Source organism: Conger conger, chromosome 7, assembly GCF_963514075.1.
Source record: "Conger conger chromosome 7, fConCon1.1, whole genome shotgun sequence".
Taxonomy (NCBI): domain Eukaryota; kingdom Metazoa; phylum Chordata; class Actinopteri; order Anguilliformes; family Congridae; genus Conger; species Conger conger.
Genome location: NC_083766.1, coordinates 23,549,702 through 23,569,131, shown reverse-complemented (window position 1 = coordinate 23,569,131; position 19,430 = coordinate 23,549,702). Strand labels below are relative to the sequence as shown.

Genomic DNA, 19,430 nt, shown 5'->3' with positions numbered 1-19,430 from the left:
GGAGTGAAATATAAAAATAATAATAATCTTAAATGAAAAGATACTGACAAATGAATTATACATACATATACACGTACAAAGAATATTATTCAAAGCATAACATGGGATATAGAATCACTAGACGTACACAATAAGACAATAAACCGCCAATGTTTCATCGAAAAGGGAATAGATATTTTTAGAGTGATTTTCCTCCCCCTTCCAGGTGCTCATCACACCCCCTCTTCCTGTCTCTCTGTGGCACAAAGGGGAAATGGAATAGAAAGTGGCACAGTCTCTTTCCTTTTTACTGCACTTGATATATTAGAATTTGAACTTGACATATTTAACTTCCGCTGCTGATGCTGAAAGAATATTTTGAATTGTATTTCACATAACTATAATCTCACATATTATCATTTAACTCTGAATGCTTCTTATGAATCGCTGTAACACTAAACTGAGGTAAATGAAAAAAAGGCTCAATAGACAGTTTGATGGCTCCAAAGTAGTTGAGCTCACAGACCATATCCATTTCAATTCTAATAAAATAGCAATTTATGCAAACAGCTGCCTATAGCTAGTTTGGCGTCCATAGGGTGTTGCTATACCAATAGTTATACATACCAAAGCCAAATCACAATCAAGATATCCATTTACATCTCACACACTGTAAGGCACTCAGTGAAATGGCAGCAGTAAAAAGCAGCTGTGGACAGGCAGTAATGTGACTGGACGTATGGTCAGACAGTTACCCACCAGTCCACATCCTGCTCAGGGCACTGAACACTTGTGCAAGATCATATGCCGATCCAAGCTACTCAAGCTCGTTGAAATAGGACTGAGGCACATTCCATATATAGGATCTGAACTGCAACTGAAGTAGCTTGCCACCACAGGAATGTGTCTCTGCAGAGGATGTGCCCCTAGCCACAATGGCGTGAATACTGAATCCTACAACCATCTGATATCAGGAGGGAAGGGTCTTATTCAGCAGTAGTCTGCTTCAGTTGCTAGTCAACTCATCTGATATACACTGTATGCTGAGTTGTACATGGCCTGTCATACGGTATGTAGAGTCAAAGAAAATGCTGCCAAAAGCCATGCATTAAAGAACAAAACTGCTATTATGACGGGTGATCTGCACTATTAAAATGCCAAACATTACATAGAAGCACATCATGTGTAGGATTCTGGGATGAAGTTAATTACTGAATTAGAACAGAGAATACCCTTTATAATTTTGCCAAAAGGGAAATATTTTGGATACTTTTAGTGAACAGGATGATCTCATCTGAAGAATGTTTTCGAAATGTAATGTAATTTCATGGAGGTACAGAGGAACATGCTGTTACTATATGGACTTATTGAATGGTGCATTGTGATTGGCTCATGTTTTATCACTGAATAATTCAGATGGGACATATATACAGGGTATGTAAAGTAGTACAAACTGACGATGAATGTAGTGTATTCGAACACTTCGCGAATAAATGCTTGACTCGCATTTTTGAATGTCTAAGAAATAAAAAGTGCAATGTAAGTGATCTGTCTTTTTAACTTTATTTGTAGGATTGTTTTTAACTTTATGCCTGTGGCTCTCTCTTTCTAGAGCAACAACCATGAAGTAGCTATTTCTTTATATTGCATCATGGTTGACTTCTGCTTTTGAAATTCATAAGCAGGTATGTCATAGGCCGTCTTAATAACGTTTTAATAGCGCTCCAGCGAATGGCGTGTATGGGGGTCACAGCCACACCGCACCTCTGCCTGGCAGACCCTTTCCACCTGTTCATCTCTCCCGGGCTGGCCAGCCCCGGAATGCCGGGAACGGCACTTTGCTGGACATTCCTGTGGTTGCTGAGGCCAGGGAGGAGAGTGGGGGTTAATTTGGGTCTTAACGCCCCCTCAAAACACCTGCTCCCTTGAGCTGGACTCCTGAAGGTCTTTATGAGTCTACGCTTTGCTGGTGTAGTGCATGTCTGTTCTGTGCACTGTGGCTAGTTATATTTAATTCAGCTATTTCTTAAATAGGGGGTAACCTTTAATTCTCTGTTAATTAAACAAACCAGTATATTCAGAATCGAAGTCATGTTCATCCTTTCATCTATTTTCACGTATAATCATTATTTGCAGTTGCCACAAAGTGCATCCATTACAGAAGTGAATCTTAATTAAATGTAAGGTCATACCAAATACAAATTACAAAATCTCATCTTGAACTTCTATTGATACACTTTTCAGAAATCTGTAAATTCTAGTAAATAAAAACAACGACTCAACAACATTCGCTATTAACAAGGAAATGTTTCGCCTTTGTTTATTTTTATTTCTTTTTTTATTTTATATAAAATTCAGACCAGCCTCAATCAGTTCTCTTAAAGGAAAATGATCCACATTGACCAGTCTAATCCTTTTTGAGAATTCGTATGTGCCGATTCTGTTTGAGTTTTTACAGGTCTATTAACATACTTTTAGGTTGCTTATTTTTGCTTGCAGGGATAGTTGAAAGGGATAGTTAATTTTGTTTTTGTTATTTCAGTAATATTACTGCACAGTATGGTGTTGACTGGCCCAGACAGTTTTTTTGTGGCCAGTGAATGATATTTTCGATACATTTGCAATGTTTTCAGAGCTGCGCCTATTGCGCGTTTAGACTGACATCTAGTGGGCACAATGAAATTGAAAAATAATTAAATTAGTTGACAGATTTGAAATGATGGTAAACCTAATCTACGAAGTTTGTGAGGTGTTGCAGCATCAACTAGCACGTTCAGGATCTCTAAAAGCAAAAACGTGTTTAATAACATGTTATTACGGATAATTACTCAGAGTTTTAATTGATACAAGGTAATAATTAAGGCCAATGTACAGTACGAATATTTGTCTTGCTATAAAAACGACTATACAACTACCCTTTAAGAGCGCTTTCCCTTTAAACATTAACGTGCTGGCAGTCCAGAGTACAGTAGCCTACTCGCTGTACGTTAAACCTTTTGTTGTGCGATTACGCGGTTATAAGAATAGCTAATTCGCTTCAGTTGGCAATATTGAATTAAATATTGAAGTAAAATGCCTGGTTTTCCATATGGGGATTTTCAGGTAAGAGCATATTTCTAAATAAGCATATATAACGTTTCTAGTACAGAGAAAAGCTGAAACATCATGACTCAGAACTAGCTCATTTAAATTGGCGAGTCTAAACTGGCAAAACCATCTAGTTTTTTCTAGTTATCTGAATTAACAGTCAACCTGCTAGCTCATGGGAATTACCTGAGAAAATACACATACTAGCATCCAAACCGGAAATCGACAGTATTGGCTAAACTAGTTGAATAAAAGATACTTGTATCATGCTGGCTAGTCAAGTGGTGCAATTGTGACTTTATATCTATAAGCAAGAACTGTCGTATTTTTAGTTCATGCACGGAATTAGCATGAGGATAATCTGTAGCTAGCTATGTTAGCGAGTTAGACTAACGCGATCTCCTCTGCTCATCAACCGAACGTGCTCTGTGACAAACAGGGCACTCACACTAGCTACAGGAAACAGCTGATCTAGCTAGGAAGTTAACCCGAAGCAGTCAACTGCGCAATAGAAACGACCCCGTCCATAACAATACAGGGATTTGAAAACATTGGCAAAACAGGTATTTAGAAATGAGCATGAGGGACACGGAACTGAAGATACGCTTCACACCCGGACACGTAGAGGTAGTACAGGTAGGAGTGACCAGATGAATTTAAACACGGTTACTAAGGGGTATTTAGAAGGAAGTACAATTTCGGCCGTTTACTAGTGAATTATCTGTGCTCATATCTTTTCCCCCTTTGAACATTTGAAAACATTTTAATGCAGTGGTCCTTTATATAAATACAATTTGCATTCCTTTAACCGTGTCAAACGACGGAATTCGATTCTGCATGCATGCGACAGAGCATCGAATGCACGATTAAACACGTTGAGAACGAGATACGTGACATCTGAATTGTAGCAGAGATAATCAATTAATAACCTGGATTACCAGTAGCCTACATTTTAATCGACAACAGCATTCAGAAGAAAATAAAGCTATGTGGAGTCATACAATCCCCTCCCCTTGCGGTGTTGTGACATATATCTCTCCATGGCCGTTTTTACGCAGTAAACGCCCTGTGAAAGATCACTGGGTTTTGGGGCACATTTTATGCTTCAAGCTTCGATCGCATCCCCCACCACCCCTAGTTCCTATGTTATTCGCAGATCGCCATATCAGCCGACATTTCGCCCAGATCTATCCACACAAAAATATCGTTTCTTATGTGAAAACATGCATATAGTTTCTCTTTCACAAATACGCCTACAGTAGGCTACTTGCGGAAGTAAACAACTTCACTCAGCGCACGTACGAGGCGTACCCAGTCATACTGAACACCCTTCATTCAACTCATAACGAAAACTTGGCTAAAGACCATTGCAGCACTGGACATTTTTCAGTGACAGACATCACATCTGTCAAACATATTCCTGAACATTGAAGCGTTTTAAGTAAGAAAATATTAAACAAAACAAAACAAAAAACACGTTTTCAGTTGAATTCTACACACTAGCCTACATCATATCAATAAAGCATATATGAATGGATACATTAATAGTTAGAACTAATAATTAAGATTTATACCGTAAACAACTTCACAGCTTGTTTTGTAATTGACTGATTGTCTTGGCACTGTTGCAGGAGAGCATCGATACCCCGTTTAAGCGCGTCCTCGTGACTGGTGCCACGGGTCTCCTCGGACGCGCGGTCTACAGAGAGTTCCAGAACAATGGCTGGCACACTCTGGGGTGTGGCTACAGCCGGGCACGACCCCGCTTCCTCAAGTGCAACTTAATGGACGAGGATGCTGTGCGCGGGGTTATCCAGGACTTCCAGGTAAGTCCCTGTTACTTTCGCTATAGTTTTTGCAGAAACAACAAGACTACTACTGCTGGTCCTAATTACTAATACTACTACTACTGTTGCTGCTACTACTGCTACAACCACTACTGCTGCTGCTATGGCTATATGCTACTACTAGTACTACTACTCCTAATAATAATATGAATAATAATACTGCTAGCCTACAACACTGCCGATTCATCACAGTGACACTACCACTACATCTACTAATAATAATAAGAAAGTGAAGTCATGATAATAATTGTACAATAGTAATAGTAAATATACTACTACTTCAAATATTTTGATTACTATTAATAATATTGTTGCTCATGATGATACTTTGACATTTAATGTAATGGCAGTGGTATGAATAACAGTAATATGATTAAAAATAATAATTATAATACTGTTTTTTACACTGTGCTGTTGGTGGTGATGTTTGTAGTTTGTCTGTGACCTCTCTCACAGCCCCATGTGATCGTACACTGTGCTGCGGAGCGAAGGCCAGACGTGGTGGAGAGACATACCGAGGCGGCCATGAACCTCAACATCCACGCGTCCGCTACGCTCGCCAAGGAGGCCGGTCCGTAAAGCCTCGCCCGCACACACACACGCGCCTGCACACACGCACACACACGCACGCACACACACGCACGCACACGCACGCACACACACACGCACGCGCACGCACACACACACACACACACACACATGCACACACACACGCACGCACGCCCGCACACACACACACACACACACACACACACGCACGCACGCACACACACACACACGCTCACAATCCTAATCCTAGTCTGAGACTAAATCACGTTTTCAATTCTCCATACAACACTCAATTTAGTCCTGGGCTAAGCTGTGTCTGTGAAAAACGGGATGTTTTTTTCAGCTTGTTGGTATGTTGTGTATTCCTGTACTGTATGCGATACATTGCTATGCTATCAGAGCTTTACATGGGTGCAGTAACCTAATCGTTTCTATTCATAGCCGGGATTTTCCTCATCTACGTCAGCACTGACTACGTGTTCGACGGACGTAACCCTCCCTACGGGGAGAACGACGCTCCCAACCCGTTAAACATGTACGGGAAATCCAAACTGGAGGGCGAGAGAGAGGTCCTGAGACATAACCCAAGTACGTGTGCTTCTGCGCACCTCTGTGATCACTGTCCTTACCATCGTCCTCATCTTCATCATGAGAACACAACCTGCTCCAACACTGAGGGTCGTAGACATAATCATTATCTGACATTGTAAATGAAAGTCTGTAGATCTTTTTCTGTATGTGATACCATGCTGCCCTTGATATGGTCAACATAAATATGCCTCGACAATTCAAATGGAAAGAAATAAGCTCTCTCTCCTCTCCCTCTCTCCCCTCTCTTTCTCTCTCCTCTCTTTCTCTCTCTGCCACTTTCTCCCCTCTTTCTCCCCCTCCCTTTCTCCCCTCCCCCATCTCTGTCCCCCCTTCCCCCTCACTCTCTCTCCCTCTCTTTCTCTCCCCCTTCCCCCTCACTCTCTCTCCCTCTCTTTCTCTCCCCCTTCCCCCTCACTCTCTCTCTCCCTCCCCCCCTCCCTCCCCCTCAGCCGCGGCGATCCTCCGCATACCCATCCTGTACGGAGAGGTGGAGCGCGTGGAGGAGAGCGCGGTCACGGTCCTGTGGAACCGGGTTCAGGAGGGCGTGGAGAGCAGCACGGTGGACCACTGTCAGCAGAGGTTCCCCACCTACACCGGCGACGTGGGCCGCGTCTGCAGGCTGATGGCCGACCGCAGGCTACAGGTGAGGCTGGAGGGGGGGGGGGGAGACGGAGGATCCAGAGCTCAAACGCACAGGGGGGGATACTCCCCCGGGCCCGGAGGGGGCTCTCTGGCTGCAGGACTCCGCACTGTCCTTCCAGACACCCGCTCACTTCGGCCTTTGACGTGCGTCCAAGATGCTAAACGTCAGCTAACATTCGCCGACGTATTCAGACTTTTTTTTCCTGTGTGCATCGAATGTTAGCTAACGTCAGCGAACAGTTCGAAAAGGCGGTGCACGGCGAACAAAAATATTCACTACGGGTAATTCACAACTCTCCGGTTAGCAACCAGAAACCGGAGTAGCGCGTAACGCATTTAGACGCCAAACACGAACTGACAGGGAAAGTAAAACAGCGTTTTCAGAGTGAGAGGGCAGCTCAGGTCTCTGCTCTACATGACGGTTCTCACGTCCGTGCGTCCGTCTGTGTGTCTGTGTGTCCTCCAGGACCCGTCTCTGCGGGGGATCTTCCACTACTCGGGCACGGAGCAGATGACCAAGTACGAGATGGCGTGTGCCATCGCCGACGCGTTCAGCCTACCCAGCAGCCACCTGATCCCGGTGAGAGCGAGAACCCGCCACACGCTCACTCAAGCACAGCGATGGTGGCACATAACACTGTCTATGATAACTGTGTGTGCGCACTCTCCTCTCCAGAGATGTTTTCATAATAGTGAGTGCAATGAATATGAGCAAATGTTTTCTTAAACAATGGAAAACAAGCTTTAAAATTCATAGTTTCTTCTGAGTGCTTGAGCACAGGGAATTCTAAAAGCATTCCTGGAGGCCCAGTCTTATCAGTCTTCTTGGTGCTGTTTAGCTGTGTCTTCACCCAGGAATTCACCCCAACCTCTTCCGCCTCTCCCCTTTTCTCTCCCCTAATCTCCTTCTATGTCTCCTCTCTCTCCTCCTCTCTCGTCCCTCTCTCCCTTTCCTCCCTCTCTCTCCTGTCCTCACATTTCTCTCACACTCCTTTCTTTTCTATCTCTCTCCTCCCTCATCCCTCTCTCCCTCTCCTCCCTCTATCTCCTGTCCTCACATTTCTCTCCCCCCTCTCCTCCGTCTCCCTTCCACCCTCTCCTCCCCCTCTCCCTCCCTCCCTCTCCCCCCCTCTCTCCCTCTCCCCCTCTCTCCCTCCCTCTCTCTCTCTGTCCCCCCTCTCCCTCTCCCCCTCTCTCCCTCCCTCTCTCCCCTCTCCCTCTCTCTCCCTCCCTCTCCCTCTCCCCCTCTCTCCCTCTCCCTCTCTCCCTCTCTCTCTGTCCCCCCTCTCCCTCTCCCCCTCTCTCCCTCCCTCTCTCCCCCTCTCCCTCTCTCTCCCTCCCTCTCCCCCTCTCTCCCTCCCTCTCCCTCTCTCCCCCTCTCCCTTCCACCCTCTCCTCCCTCCTCCCCTCTCTGTCCCTCTCCCTCTCTCCCTCCCTCTCTCCTCTCCCTCTCTCCCTCGCTCTCTCCCCTCCCTCTCTCTCCTAGCTGACGGAGCAGCCAGCGGGGGCAGGGGCCCAGAGACCCCAGAATGCCCAGCTGGAGTGCTCGCGGCTGCAGTCTCTGGGGCTGGGGGTGGAGCCCACGCCCTTCCGGACCGCCATACGCGACAGCCTCTGGCCCTTCCTGTACGACAAGCGCTGGAGGCAGACCGTCTTCCACTGAGGAGGGGGCCCGGGGCCCGTCTGCGCACTGAGGTGGCCGGGGGCCACCCATACAACATTGACCCCCCACCCCAACGTCCCCTAGGACAGTTTCCGTGGCTTGTAATGTGACTCTAAGTGAACTGAGCCCTGGCCGGCTTGCGATGTTCGTCCTGCTCTGCTCCCTGCTTGGTGAACACAGTCCCAGCTCTTTCTGCTGCACGTTTCAGCTCTGGCACGTATTATTACTCTGACCAGGGTTCTTTTTTTCTACAGTCCCCCAGTGTTAGCGTTCCTCCAACTGCAAGCTCAGAACTCTCCTCTCAACTTTTCATTTGAAAAATGTTCTTTTTTTACATTGAAAGCGTTTACCTGAAACGCTTTGGGTCCATTTTGGTTTTACGTGGCAAATCCTGAAGCTGTCAGGATGCTTTGACGATGTTTGACGGGGACCGAATTAAACGTAACCATTGAAGAAAGGTTTTATATTTGTTGGTGGAGGATGTGGAAATGCTACGCTCTTTGCCGAATGTGAAGATTTTTCCTTCTTATAGTTTATGGAGTTCCGTTGGTTTTATTAAATGCATTTTTCTCAAAATCTTGCTCTCCCTCTACAGCTCACTGTCAGGTTAAACAACAACAAGAGCACAATTGAAGAGCCTCTCACTTTTCTCGAGAGCAGAGGTGTCCAATTGTTTCTGAAAAGGGCCAAAGTGGGTTCACGTTTTATTTTAGCCCCGTACTACGACGCCTAATTAACTAATTAACTGTGGTCTTCAGTCAGTGTCTTTGTGCTGGGGTAAAACAAAAAGCTGCACCCACACTGGCCCTTTTGGGATAAGATTGAACACCCCAATCGATTTGTACTGACAACAATCAAGCGTATCCACGAAGTGTTTTGGTGACGTGCCAGTAACTTCAGGCAAGTCCTCAAGATGCGCATTTTTCCGAGCCTCCGTGAGTTTACCGCTAGAGGGCAGTAAAACACTGAAGGAGTGACTAGTGCCTGAACGTTATACCTGTATAGTGTTCAAGGCTGTGGATTTAATACAAGCTGAAAAACATTGATTTGCCCTGTCAGTTTTATTTCCAGTGAACTGTTGCTATGTGGAAGTATTGTAGATTCTTCTGATGTTGATGTTAAAAAAAAATCTTTTTATGATATTTGTCAGAAGGGTCCTTGGCACACATTCAATAAACTACAAGGGTGAACAGTATTCTGTGCTTTATTTCTATGCCCCGCGATTGAGCAAAGATAAAATGTCAAAACGGTAAATTCACGTGATAGGGCTCAATACGCCCTTACATTTGGAAAATTGGAAATTGATGTGGACGCCCCTGTAAATAAAATAAATGCTTGTTGGAATATATTTCACCATCTACATTTTGTTAAGATTAATGCACATAGAAAATACATTTCCTGCTGCAATACCGACAGAAAAATAAATAATTAAAATGGCTGCATGACAATTTGTTAATGTCAAAACCCGCTTGTTTACATGCTGTTCGGCTCTCCCGTTTCATTGCACCCCGATTATGGGAGACTGAAGTATCATTTTGTGGAAAAAACGGTAACAGCAGTCAGAAATTGCATAAATAATTTGCCATGGCCTGAAGCGACCCTACAGCCAAACGCGATGACAGTCTTAAAATGATTTCGGAATAATGGAAACAAAGTATGTCATTGTCCTGTAAATTGGTGGGGGTTGGCGGAGCGACACAGTAAACGACTGTGTCACCCCTCCCCCCCCTCTCCCTGTGTTCCAATTTCCGTAACGGTGCTTACGTAAGAGCTCGGGGGGAGGGGGAGAGGAGAAGTCAGCTGATTGTAACAGTTCGTTTCCAATGGAACTGTGAACCAGGCCATTGCGATGACATCACGCCGCTCAATTCCAAATTAACGGCTGTGCAACTCGACGGTGAGAAGAGAGGACGGTGGCGTAAACGAATTGATGGGTTGGTGTATAGTGAGTACGCAATTATAATAAAAAGTAATACATTGGAGAAGGTCCTCAGAGTGACAGAGCTATAAGGGGATACAACTTCATTTTGCATTCGCAAAGAGGCCGTTCAATTTAAGGTAAATTTCATGACGCATTTTAGCGACTTAATGCATTTGTGAAGATGTTTTTCCTTTGTGTTGATAGAAACTATTAATATAGCTATGGTCAATGCATTATAATGAGTTACTTCACTTCTTGGCTAATATGCACACGGGACGCCAAGTGAGAAGTTGTTACGCATGAGCAAAGAGATTTGTGATCATTTTCTAATTAAAAATATATTCCAATCCTCCCTGACCATAAGCGAATAGTACGAACTATTGTCAAAAAACTTTTCCCCTTGATTAGTTTTGGAAGGTCTGCCGGTGGTTGTCATCAGGTGGCTACGTGCGATTTTCCAATTAAGCGGCTTATTTTTATAAAGTCATTCGTCTGCACCAAGATAATTACGCTAACGTTATCATCCGTGTCCGTTATGGTTCTCTCTTTAAGCCTCCTGTTTTTTCTTAGCACAAAATATGACTGCTACTTAAAATGGGGACAAGTTACAACATTAAGTTTGGAGTCTACTTCTGTTTGAGGGAGCTGCGTGTCTCCCTAAATCTCAGTCTTCCGTCTTCCACCAACAAACATCATATGTATCCGGTATTTACACTTCTGTATTGCTTTTAAAGTAGGCTGCATAGTCGAGGTATTTTGGTTATTTATATTTTTAGAGTTTAGACCTCACGTTGTTGTCTATATATTTGTGGTTACTATGTTTTCTACCACCCCTGCCCCACCGCAGTGCATCTTTTGTTCATTTTTATTAACAAGAGATATTGTATCGTAGCCTAGTGGTATTTAAAAAGGTCTGTCAGCATCATTTCATTACAACATGCATGTCGTTAAATGTCAGTGTAGATACTTGATAGTCTTCGATATGTAAGGCGATGGGAAAGCGGCGAACCGTTCAGGTATCTGTAGAGTAAACAGGTCTCGTGGTTCTTCATAATAATGGCTCAAAGATACATAGCAGACTCCTGTTCCTGAGAAATCTGACAGAACTATGACGCGCAGTGCACGTCATACATGATCAAAATGTTCTACGCTATTGTTTGGCACTGTCCATGCCCCCTGGTTCTTCCTATCGGGTGTATTTAATGATAATGAAGTAAAATATGCCTACTATGTGTGTGTGTGTGTGTGTGTCTATATATATATATAAATTATATGTATATATATATATATATATATATATATATATATATATATATATATATATATATAGACAAATTATATATATATATATATATATATAGACAAATTATATATATATATATTTATATATATATATATATATATATATATATATATAATTTGTCGCCTGGTTGTCTAAATGATACAGTAGACCTCCAATAATGGATTTCTCTATCAGTACCAGTATCAGAACAATAGAACATGATTTGAACAAAAAGTTTGCTCGGCCTTAAACAATGTTTTTTTCTTGTGCTCATGGCCTTTTCTTTTCTTCTTTTTTTTCCAAAACAACAAGCAATTGTTCCTCCCTGTTGTCCACAATAAAAGCCTACAGAATATCTTGGAAGAGAACAGCATTGCTGAGGGGAGCAGGGTAAATTGATGGGGTGGTTGACGTGGGTCAGATGCTGCCTTTTTGGCACACTTTATGGTGCACTGAATGTGTACAGATTCTAACGAGGGGAGGTTTGGGCAGTTCACATATAAAGTTAATCATGTAAATATGAATTGGGCTTGAAAGATCTTGGGTTGGTACAAAGATCTCAGCTTTAGCCATTTAGCTGGCCAGTCAATGCTTCCACCAGAATCACATGTTGTGCATTTTTTACAAACAAGTGTGTCTACATTCTTTAAAAACGTGAGGCTAAAAATGAACTGTTATTCACAGCGCCGATACTGCGCAGAGATTTTGTGACTGAGATTGCTGTCAGCAAACTGCAGGCTCCGTTGCATTGTTGAGCAAACAAGAGCCCCAGTGAAGCCTCCACTTGTGTGAATGGGTAATGTGTAAAATGCAAACAGAGTATGTTTCCATAAGAAAAGGAAAAAAAAAAAAACTTGTTGTGAAGCCCTCTCAGACTTCAGGAGACGCGTTCCCCTGCTGCCTCAGTCAGATGGAAGTCATGTGGCAGTTAGGTGAATTAGGCCGTACGCTTATACTTACAGGCATTCTTTACTTTACTGCTTCTAACTTTTGCTAAATATTTTAGAGCGCTCTTTATGTTTCCTGGAATTGGTAGGTGCGTGTATTCGGCACCGTCCTAAATCCTGAGAGAGCTGGATGCCTTTAAGGCATTAAGAGATAAACAACGGAGATGAATATTTCTAGAAGCTGTGAGGAAGCTTCCCTGCTTAGGCCGGTATGCAAATGACTTCACAACACTGTGGGGCCCATTATCTCTGGCAGTGCTATTAGCCCGACAGAAAGCACACAGAAAGCACGCGGTGTCTTCAGACGCCGTGCAGGGCTTGTGTAAATTGGGTGGCTTGGGGTCCTGCTGCTGTGTTGTGCCTTTCATGGAGATTGTGTAGTTTTAAAATGTACGGTGCGTAATCCTCAGTGCGCAGTGCATGCATATCAGTTCCACCCTTCCGGGGGGGGGGGGGGGGGGGGTAGGTAAACAGAGTCGCACAAAGGGGGGGCGGGGGGTTACTACGGCAACGCCGGAGGAGGCATTGTAACTGGGGGGGGGGGGGGGGGGACAGGATCCCGCTGTCTGGATGGAATGGAATGGAGTTCCTGCTTATTCCCATTGTGCTACGTCGCCTAGCCTCTTGATCTCATCTGGTTCGCATTTCCCAGGCGGAAACCGGAGCCGTCTCGAGTCTGGGGCCCGTGGTCGTCGTGTCCGCGTGAATAATTCACATGGTCTGAAAGGGTTGCGTGGCCCGGCTGATCACTGGGGTCCTGCTCTGGGATTTCAGTAGAGAGATGAGCTAAAGAAGTGTCATTGATATTTGTACACGTGACGTGGATTACCCCCGATTGGTTGCTTCTATACGGAGAGAAGGGAATGATTATGTCACAGATTCCTGTTATTCTTTATTACTTATTCATTGTGTATGGTCTGAATTATTTACCAGGGATGGTTAACAATTTGGAGCAATCATCACATACCGTACTGCGGATTGTTTTGGATTCATGCCAAATAAGATTTACATTGTTTGTCCGTCCCTGTGTGTGGAATAACTGAAAACTGAATAACTGTGTTTCTGCGTGTCCAAAAAAAGGATGTAGATCTTGCTGATCGGACAGTTTACATAGCCAGTGGTTAGATGTGGTTGACCAAAGTCACAATGAGAAACTCTACAGACCAGGGATGGTCATGGATTTTGTTTTATTCAAACCTATAACTACAGAACTGGATTTATTATGATTAATCCGGTTTAATGATGACTATGTGCTGGAGGCACTCAGTGTTTTACCAATCAGAATATCATGTGCAGAGAATTATAAGGTTCTAACTGACATTTTAGGAAAAATGAGTTCGTGTCATAAATATGTTGTTTAGCGGGCACAAAATATATGTGAAGTTTTATCCAGAAACACAGTTTAAAAGCATGAAAAAATGCTACATTTAAAAGTCGTATCTGGTTGGAGCCCATTCACTTTGGAATCTTTGCAGCTCGATATCTCGAAACTCTCTGATGGATCACAGATAGAAGCTTCTAATTCTCCGCTCACCGTGTTCAGCCTCAGATTTAAATCATCCATCAGACTCTTGTGATGGAGCTCAGATGGAACAGAAAGCAGAAAACGGCCCTGGACCAACTCCAGGAAGAGGGTTGCCTCCCCCTGCCGCAGGGCAGCATGCGTCTCCTTGTGCTTACCGTAATAGTCGGCAGCACGTTCGCGGTCGTTAGCTAAGCACGCTTAGCAGCGACAGCACAGTCAGTCAGAGCGGGGAGAGACACAGCCCTGCTGTCAGGAGGAGCTGGGTTAATCGTCCAATCAGCACGAGCGCTGAGTGCGCAGATCGAGTATCTGTGGCCGCTACAGAAACTGAAATAAAACCCTGAGCTCGGCCGCGTTCTACTGCCACGCCTGTATTACCGCACTGAACTAGCTGCGGTGAAAACGGCGCTATAAAGTGTGATCGTACTTAGAGGGGAATAATTAAGATGTCTGACGTGGTCTAATTGAGGAGCGCTGCAGTTTCATTTGGGAGCTGCGAGATTTAGTTTAGTCTCTGCAGACTCGCTGGGTGAGCTCGACCCATTCCCGTGTGAGCCGGTATGCCAGGGCCCATTATAATGGAACTGAATGGGGCTGAATCTCATGTTGTGAGGTGGGGTTTGGGCTTGCGTTGTAAAGTGAGGTGCAGGTGTGGTGGCCAAGCGATGGCTTGTGTTGACGTGCAATAATAAAAAGAAGAAATGGCATCCACCTGCAATGTAAAAATAAAAATGCAAAATAGATACCTATTTAAATAGCAACCAAATGTAATCTTGGCTAGGCAGTGTGAGGTCTATGTAAGCCAGGGTTTGATTCACCCCTCTGTGGGTCATATCTGGGTATGCATGGGGATCCACCCAGGTGTACTGTTTTGGGTTCTGTTTTCAGGGTCATAGCCAGAATGCCGGGAAGGCAGAGGTATTTTATTGCTATGGTAATAAAATTTCCCTGGCTGTTTGTGCAGTTGAAACTCGCCCAGGGTGGGGTGGAGCAGGAAACGTAAATTATACCCTCAGGAATGCTGACCTGCTGCAAGTCACGATGTTCTTGAACAGAACCCCTGTTCACCATCGGGGCTAGTCGCTGATCGATCCACATTTGACCATCTAAGACCAAAATGGTGAAAGTGAACTGACGAGAAAAAGCATCTCGAATTTTGGGAGAATTTAAACGTACTTGAATTTTGGGAGAATTTAAAAGCACTTCAAATTTAGATCCCAGGAAGGGGTGGGATTTCCTTCCTTTTGGTTCATGCGTTTTGCGCACAGTCAGTGTGCTGTTATATCTACGACATCAGCCTTGTGAAGCCCTCAGTATCTGGGACTCATTGGTTGCAGTGTGACTGTGCATGGACTGGCAGACTCCTGTGAACCGCAGTGTAAAGGGTTCTCGTTTATGTGACTCCAAAAGGTAAGTTCAACTGGTCCTCTGTTCTAACAGTTCAACAAAAGGAACTGCAAATGTCCGCCAATAGTGTGGCTCCATATGATCGCTATCTATCTATCTATGTAGACGCGGACGTGCCTGTGGCCTGTATAGCCTACAATGATACACTTAGTATGTATCTTGTGACGGCACTGGTGTATAGGCGAGTGACTACGGGGTGCAGGTATCGTAGGTTGTCTATGTCAGGACTCTATACTGCTGTGCAGTGGTGCGAGTCAAGAGGATGCTGGTTCAAATTAATACAATTTATTCAACAATGTGCATTGCAGAAATATAATTACGTGGATAGGTGCAATATGAATGGCTATATGCGAATGGGTATTATTGAGTCTGCTCAAACTATTCCACATTCCCCTCTATATACCCAGGGTTTACAAGTAAACAACATGTTATCAAATAAAGAGTCACAAGACGGCGGTAACAACAATGGTCCTGCTGATGTTATGTCTGTATGCCTAACAAACCTGGTTAACCTTTGTAACACTGCTGGATGCAGACTCACAGGTAACTTGCATTACCTGTGGTTTATTTCCAAATGCTGTTTCAAGATCTTTATTCAGCAACCGGCGTACTACACCACCTCTACACCACCAATGACGCCAAACTATTTCCCACAACATTAGCTATTTAAAGACACCAACACTGTGTGTGGAAAACCCATGGTTTATACAGTGCTATTTCAATTCATCAGTTCTGGGAGCGTTCCACTGAGGTGGCTGAAAGGCAGCACAATGATGGGAGCAATGGTCCTGTATTGATGAGCACTGTCTTTTCATCAAACCTTGCTGACCTTGTGTCAACATGGTCAACACAGTCTGTTTCCTTTTGGGGGTCTGCAGAGAGGCACACTTATGTAAAATGCCCTACAATCCCTACCATAGCCCCTTCTGAGCTTTGATCTCTGTGGCCTTTACCCCTCTAAATAAATTTTTTTTTTTTTTTAAATGAACAAAGTCATAATAGTATTTTGTGAGATTTTACAAATACAGTGTTGAACTTTAAGGCCCTTCAAAAAGGCTCAGATTGATTTATGGAAGTAGAACCTATGAAGAATATTACAAATTGGCAAAGAAATTAGACTCATTTCTAAATGAAGTGCTGCATACATGTGTTTTTTTTCTCCACCCCAGGGCACATCCTGCGGCCTTTAGATGAACTTTGAGCAACCTCCTCCGTACCCAGGGCCTGGGCCCTCTGCCCCGGGATACCCCTCTGCCCCAGGTTACCCCACCCAGGGGTACGCCGGCCAGGGCTACCCCACGCAGGCGTACCCTCCCCAGGGGTACCCCGCCTACACGGAGCAGCCCAACCAGGGCTTCTCCAACTTCCACCCGGGGGCGGGGGAACCCTACGCCCCCCAGCCGGGGTACCAGGGGTACGGCCCCGGGCCCCACCCTCAGTACAACTGGCAGAATGCCCCCCCGGTGGGCCCCGTGTATGGAGAGCCCCCCAAAAACACAGGTGAGAGGGAGAGAGAGGGAGGGAGAGAGAGGTGGAAGAAGGAGAGAGGGAGGGAGGGAGGGAGGGAGAGAGAGGTAGAGGAGGAGAGAGAGGGAGAGAGAGAGGGGGGAGGGAGAGAGGGGGAGTGGGAGAGAGAGAGAGTGGGGGAGGAGGGAAGGAGGGAGGGAAGAAGTTAGCAAGAGGAAGATTTTGACATTTCTCTCTTTGCCCTTTTATTTAATTACCTTCTTCAATCCAATAAGATTAATCAACAAGCCAACAAGATAATTTTAATATTTGGCACGATGAGGAGATATGTAACTGTAAGTAATGACTTAACATGAGATTAAATGGTTGAAAGCCATCGTATTACTGAGGATAAATCTGTGATTTATGGTTGCATTTAATCAGAGTTTCCACAAGCACATTCTGGAAAGGTCAGCAAATGCCAAAATTAACTTGCCATTTTTTTCTTTGTTGGGGACACCTAACACCTAGATTTATTGGTCGGTCAAAAAAATAAACTAATATTGATGGACTTTTTGCTCTAAACCCTATTTTCTTAAATGCTGTGACGCTCCCACTGCAGTACGGAGATTAGGTAATAACCTGTCCTCTCTGTTAGAGAACATAAATGGTAGAAGTGAGAGTAATGGGAGGTGCAGGTTTCTGGCCAGGAGGGTCTCTCCATTAACCGTGTGAGATTGAGTTACAGTGCTTATGGAGTTGTGTAGAGATGGAGTGTCTCTCAGTGCAAATGGCCCCATCCCATTTGGGAACACCAAGAGGTGTAAAAAACAGCCCATGCAGCTGTAGATTCTTTGGCTCAGGATAACTGCATTTTTTCTTTGTCAATATCAGAATTAATGCAGCCCTCCCCACCACTAGCTGTGTTAAATCAAGTCCGCAGTCCCCGGAGTTCTAAACCCCCTCCAGTCAACGCTGTGAATTCTGAACTCCAGAAATTTCAAGTTCCCTGAAAGTTTTGAGTGCTCCCTCTTTGAGCCAAGCTAGTTACGTCTTTCTTGTGCCACTCGCAGATCACTCGTAAACACTACAAGAATATAGTAGCTCTGTCTCCACGTTTGCCTGCGATTTGTTTTCCTGTTGAGTGTTATCGAGGAAAGTGTTTGGAATTTTGTGTTTGGGGGGGGGGGGGAGTGTCCACTTCACTGTGCAGTCTGGGCACTGAGATCGATCTCTGAATGCACTGAGTTAATGACCAAATGTTCCTGAGGGTATTAACCCTTTTAAAGTGTAAAATCAGAAATATGTGATTAGATTGTTCTTAAAATGAATGTTCTAATGCTGATGTAACAATCATTGCTGGTAATTGAATGTTGGAGTTGACTGTGTACATGGTGGAGCCTTTAGTCACAGAAAATGCTTGTCTGTGTGCTCTCTCAGTGTACATGGTGGACGAGCCTTTAGTCACAGAAAACGCTTGTGTGTGCTCTCTCAGTGTACATGGTGGATGGGCCTTTAGTTACAGAAAACGCTTGTCTGTGTGCTCTCTCAGTGTACATGGTGGAGCCTTTAGTCACAGAAAACGCTTGTGTGTGCTCTCTCAGTGTACATGGTGGATGGGCCTTTAGTCACAGAAAACGCTTGTCTGTGTGCTCTCTCAGTGTACATGGTGGATGGGCCTTTAGTCACAGAAAACGCTTGTGTGTGCTCTCTCAGTGTACATGGTGGATGGGCCTTTAGTCACAGAAAATGCTTGTCTGTGTGCTCTCTCAGTGTACATGGTGGATGGGCCTTTAGTCACAGAAAACGCTTGTCTGTGTGCTCTCTCAGTGTACATGGTGGATGACGGCCGGCGAGGCGGTTCGATGGATGGCACCTGTCTCACGGCCTGCTGGACGGCCCTCTGCTGCTGCTGCCTGCTGGACATGCTCACCTAATGACCCCACTGTGACCCCTCTGTGACCTCCTGACCTCTGATCCTCCAAGGTCATCCACAGCCCCAAAGATGGTTTGGAACGGACAAATATTCCATTTTTATTTTATTTTTATTTTTTGCTATTGATTTACTTATGAGATGGGGGATGCTATTTCAGATACTCTCCCAAGCAATGAACATCAAAAGCTTTTTTTGCAGGAGACCAAATGCAACAAATTTCAAAATTATAATTGTGACATTAATTTATATGTATTTACTTAGGAGTTATTGTCAAAAGTTCTAAGATTATAGAATGTTTTTCTCCTGAATAATTTCTGGGTTTAAGGTCTGCTGGAACTGAAGGTGTTTTTAAGTTAAATATTTTAAATGAAACTAAAACAATTTAATAAATGATATGTAATACATATACATATATAATTACATTGGTTGTATTTTTGGGGGGTGTTGGCAATCTCACGGTTTCATATTAGCGATATTAGGGGTTCTCTAAAAATATTTGAATGCTGCTTTAATCTTTTTATATTTACATTCCTACAAAAGCAAATAATGCCATATGTAATGCCACACATATAACTACACTGGAATAAAGAGGCTGTTGTTTTCATGAT

The 19,430-nt window shown here is 44.2% G+C and overlaps 2 protein-coding genes and 1 long non-coding RNA gene across 6 annotated transcripts; 2 read left to right on the top strand and 1 right to left on the bottom strand.

Moving 5' to 3' along the window:
- Positions 1-1,523: 1,523 nt before the first annotated feature.
- Positions 1,524-3,572, bottom strand: LOC133132967 (uncharacterized). The gene is made up of 2 exons (XR_009709185.1): positions 3,253-3,572; positions 1,524-1,839 (listed from the first exon to the last, which is right to left on the bottom strand). It is a non-coding gene; the product is annotated as an uncharacterized LOC133132967 (long non-coding RNA).
- Positions 2,933-9,553, top strand: mat2b (methionine adenosyltransferase 2 non-catalytic beta subunit methionine). Of its 2 annotated transcripts, none has more exons than XM_061248819.1 (7): positions 2,933-3,081; positions 4,698-4,892; positions 5,370-5,484; positions 5,904-6,050; positions 6,503-6,696; positions 7,162-7,275; positions 8,182-9,553. In XM_061248819.1, exons 1-7 carry the CDS (start codon positions 3,052-3,054, stop codon positions 8,356-8,358), a joined length of 972 nt encoding a protein of 323 aa, XP_061104803.1. In that variant the 5' UTR covers positions 2,933-3,051; the 3' UTR covers positions 8,359-9,553. The 2 variants fall into 2 exon arrangements, with proteins under 2 accessions (XP_061104803.1, XP_061104802.1); XM_061248818.1 differs by lacking the exon at positions 2,933-3,081 and adding an exon at positions 3,452-3,702.
- Positions 9,554-10,166: 613 nt separating this feature from the next.
- On the top strand, positions 10,167-19,429 carry zgc:165573 (cysteine-rich and transmembrane domain-containing protein 1). Of its 3 annotated transcripts, none has more exons than XM_061249851.1 (3): positions 10,167-10,416; positions 16,610-16,940; positions 18,717-19,429. In XM_061249851.1, exons 2-3 carry the CDS (start codon positions 16,631-16,633, stop codon positions 18,821-18,823), a joined length of 417 nt encoding a protein of 138 aa, XP_061105835.1. In that variant the 5' UTR covers positions 10,167-10,416; positions 16,610-16,630; the 3' UTR covers positions 18,824-19,429. The 3 variants fall into 3 exon arrangements, with proteins under 3 accessions (XP_061105835.1, XP_061105837.1, XP_061105836.1); XM_061249853.1 differs by having other exon boundaries at positions 10,168-10,303; XM_061249852.1 differs by lacking the exon at positions 10,167-10,416 and adding an exon at positions 15,110-15,443.
- The last annotated feature ends 1 nt before the right edge of the window (position 19,430 follows it).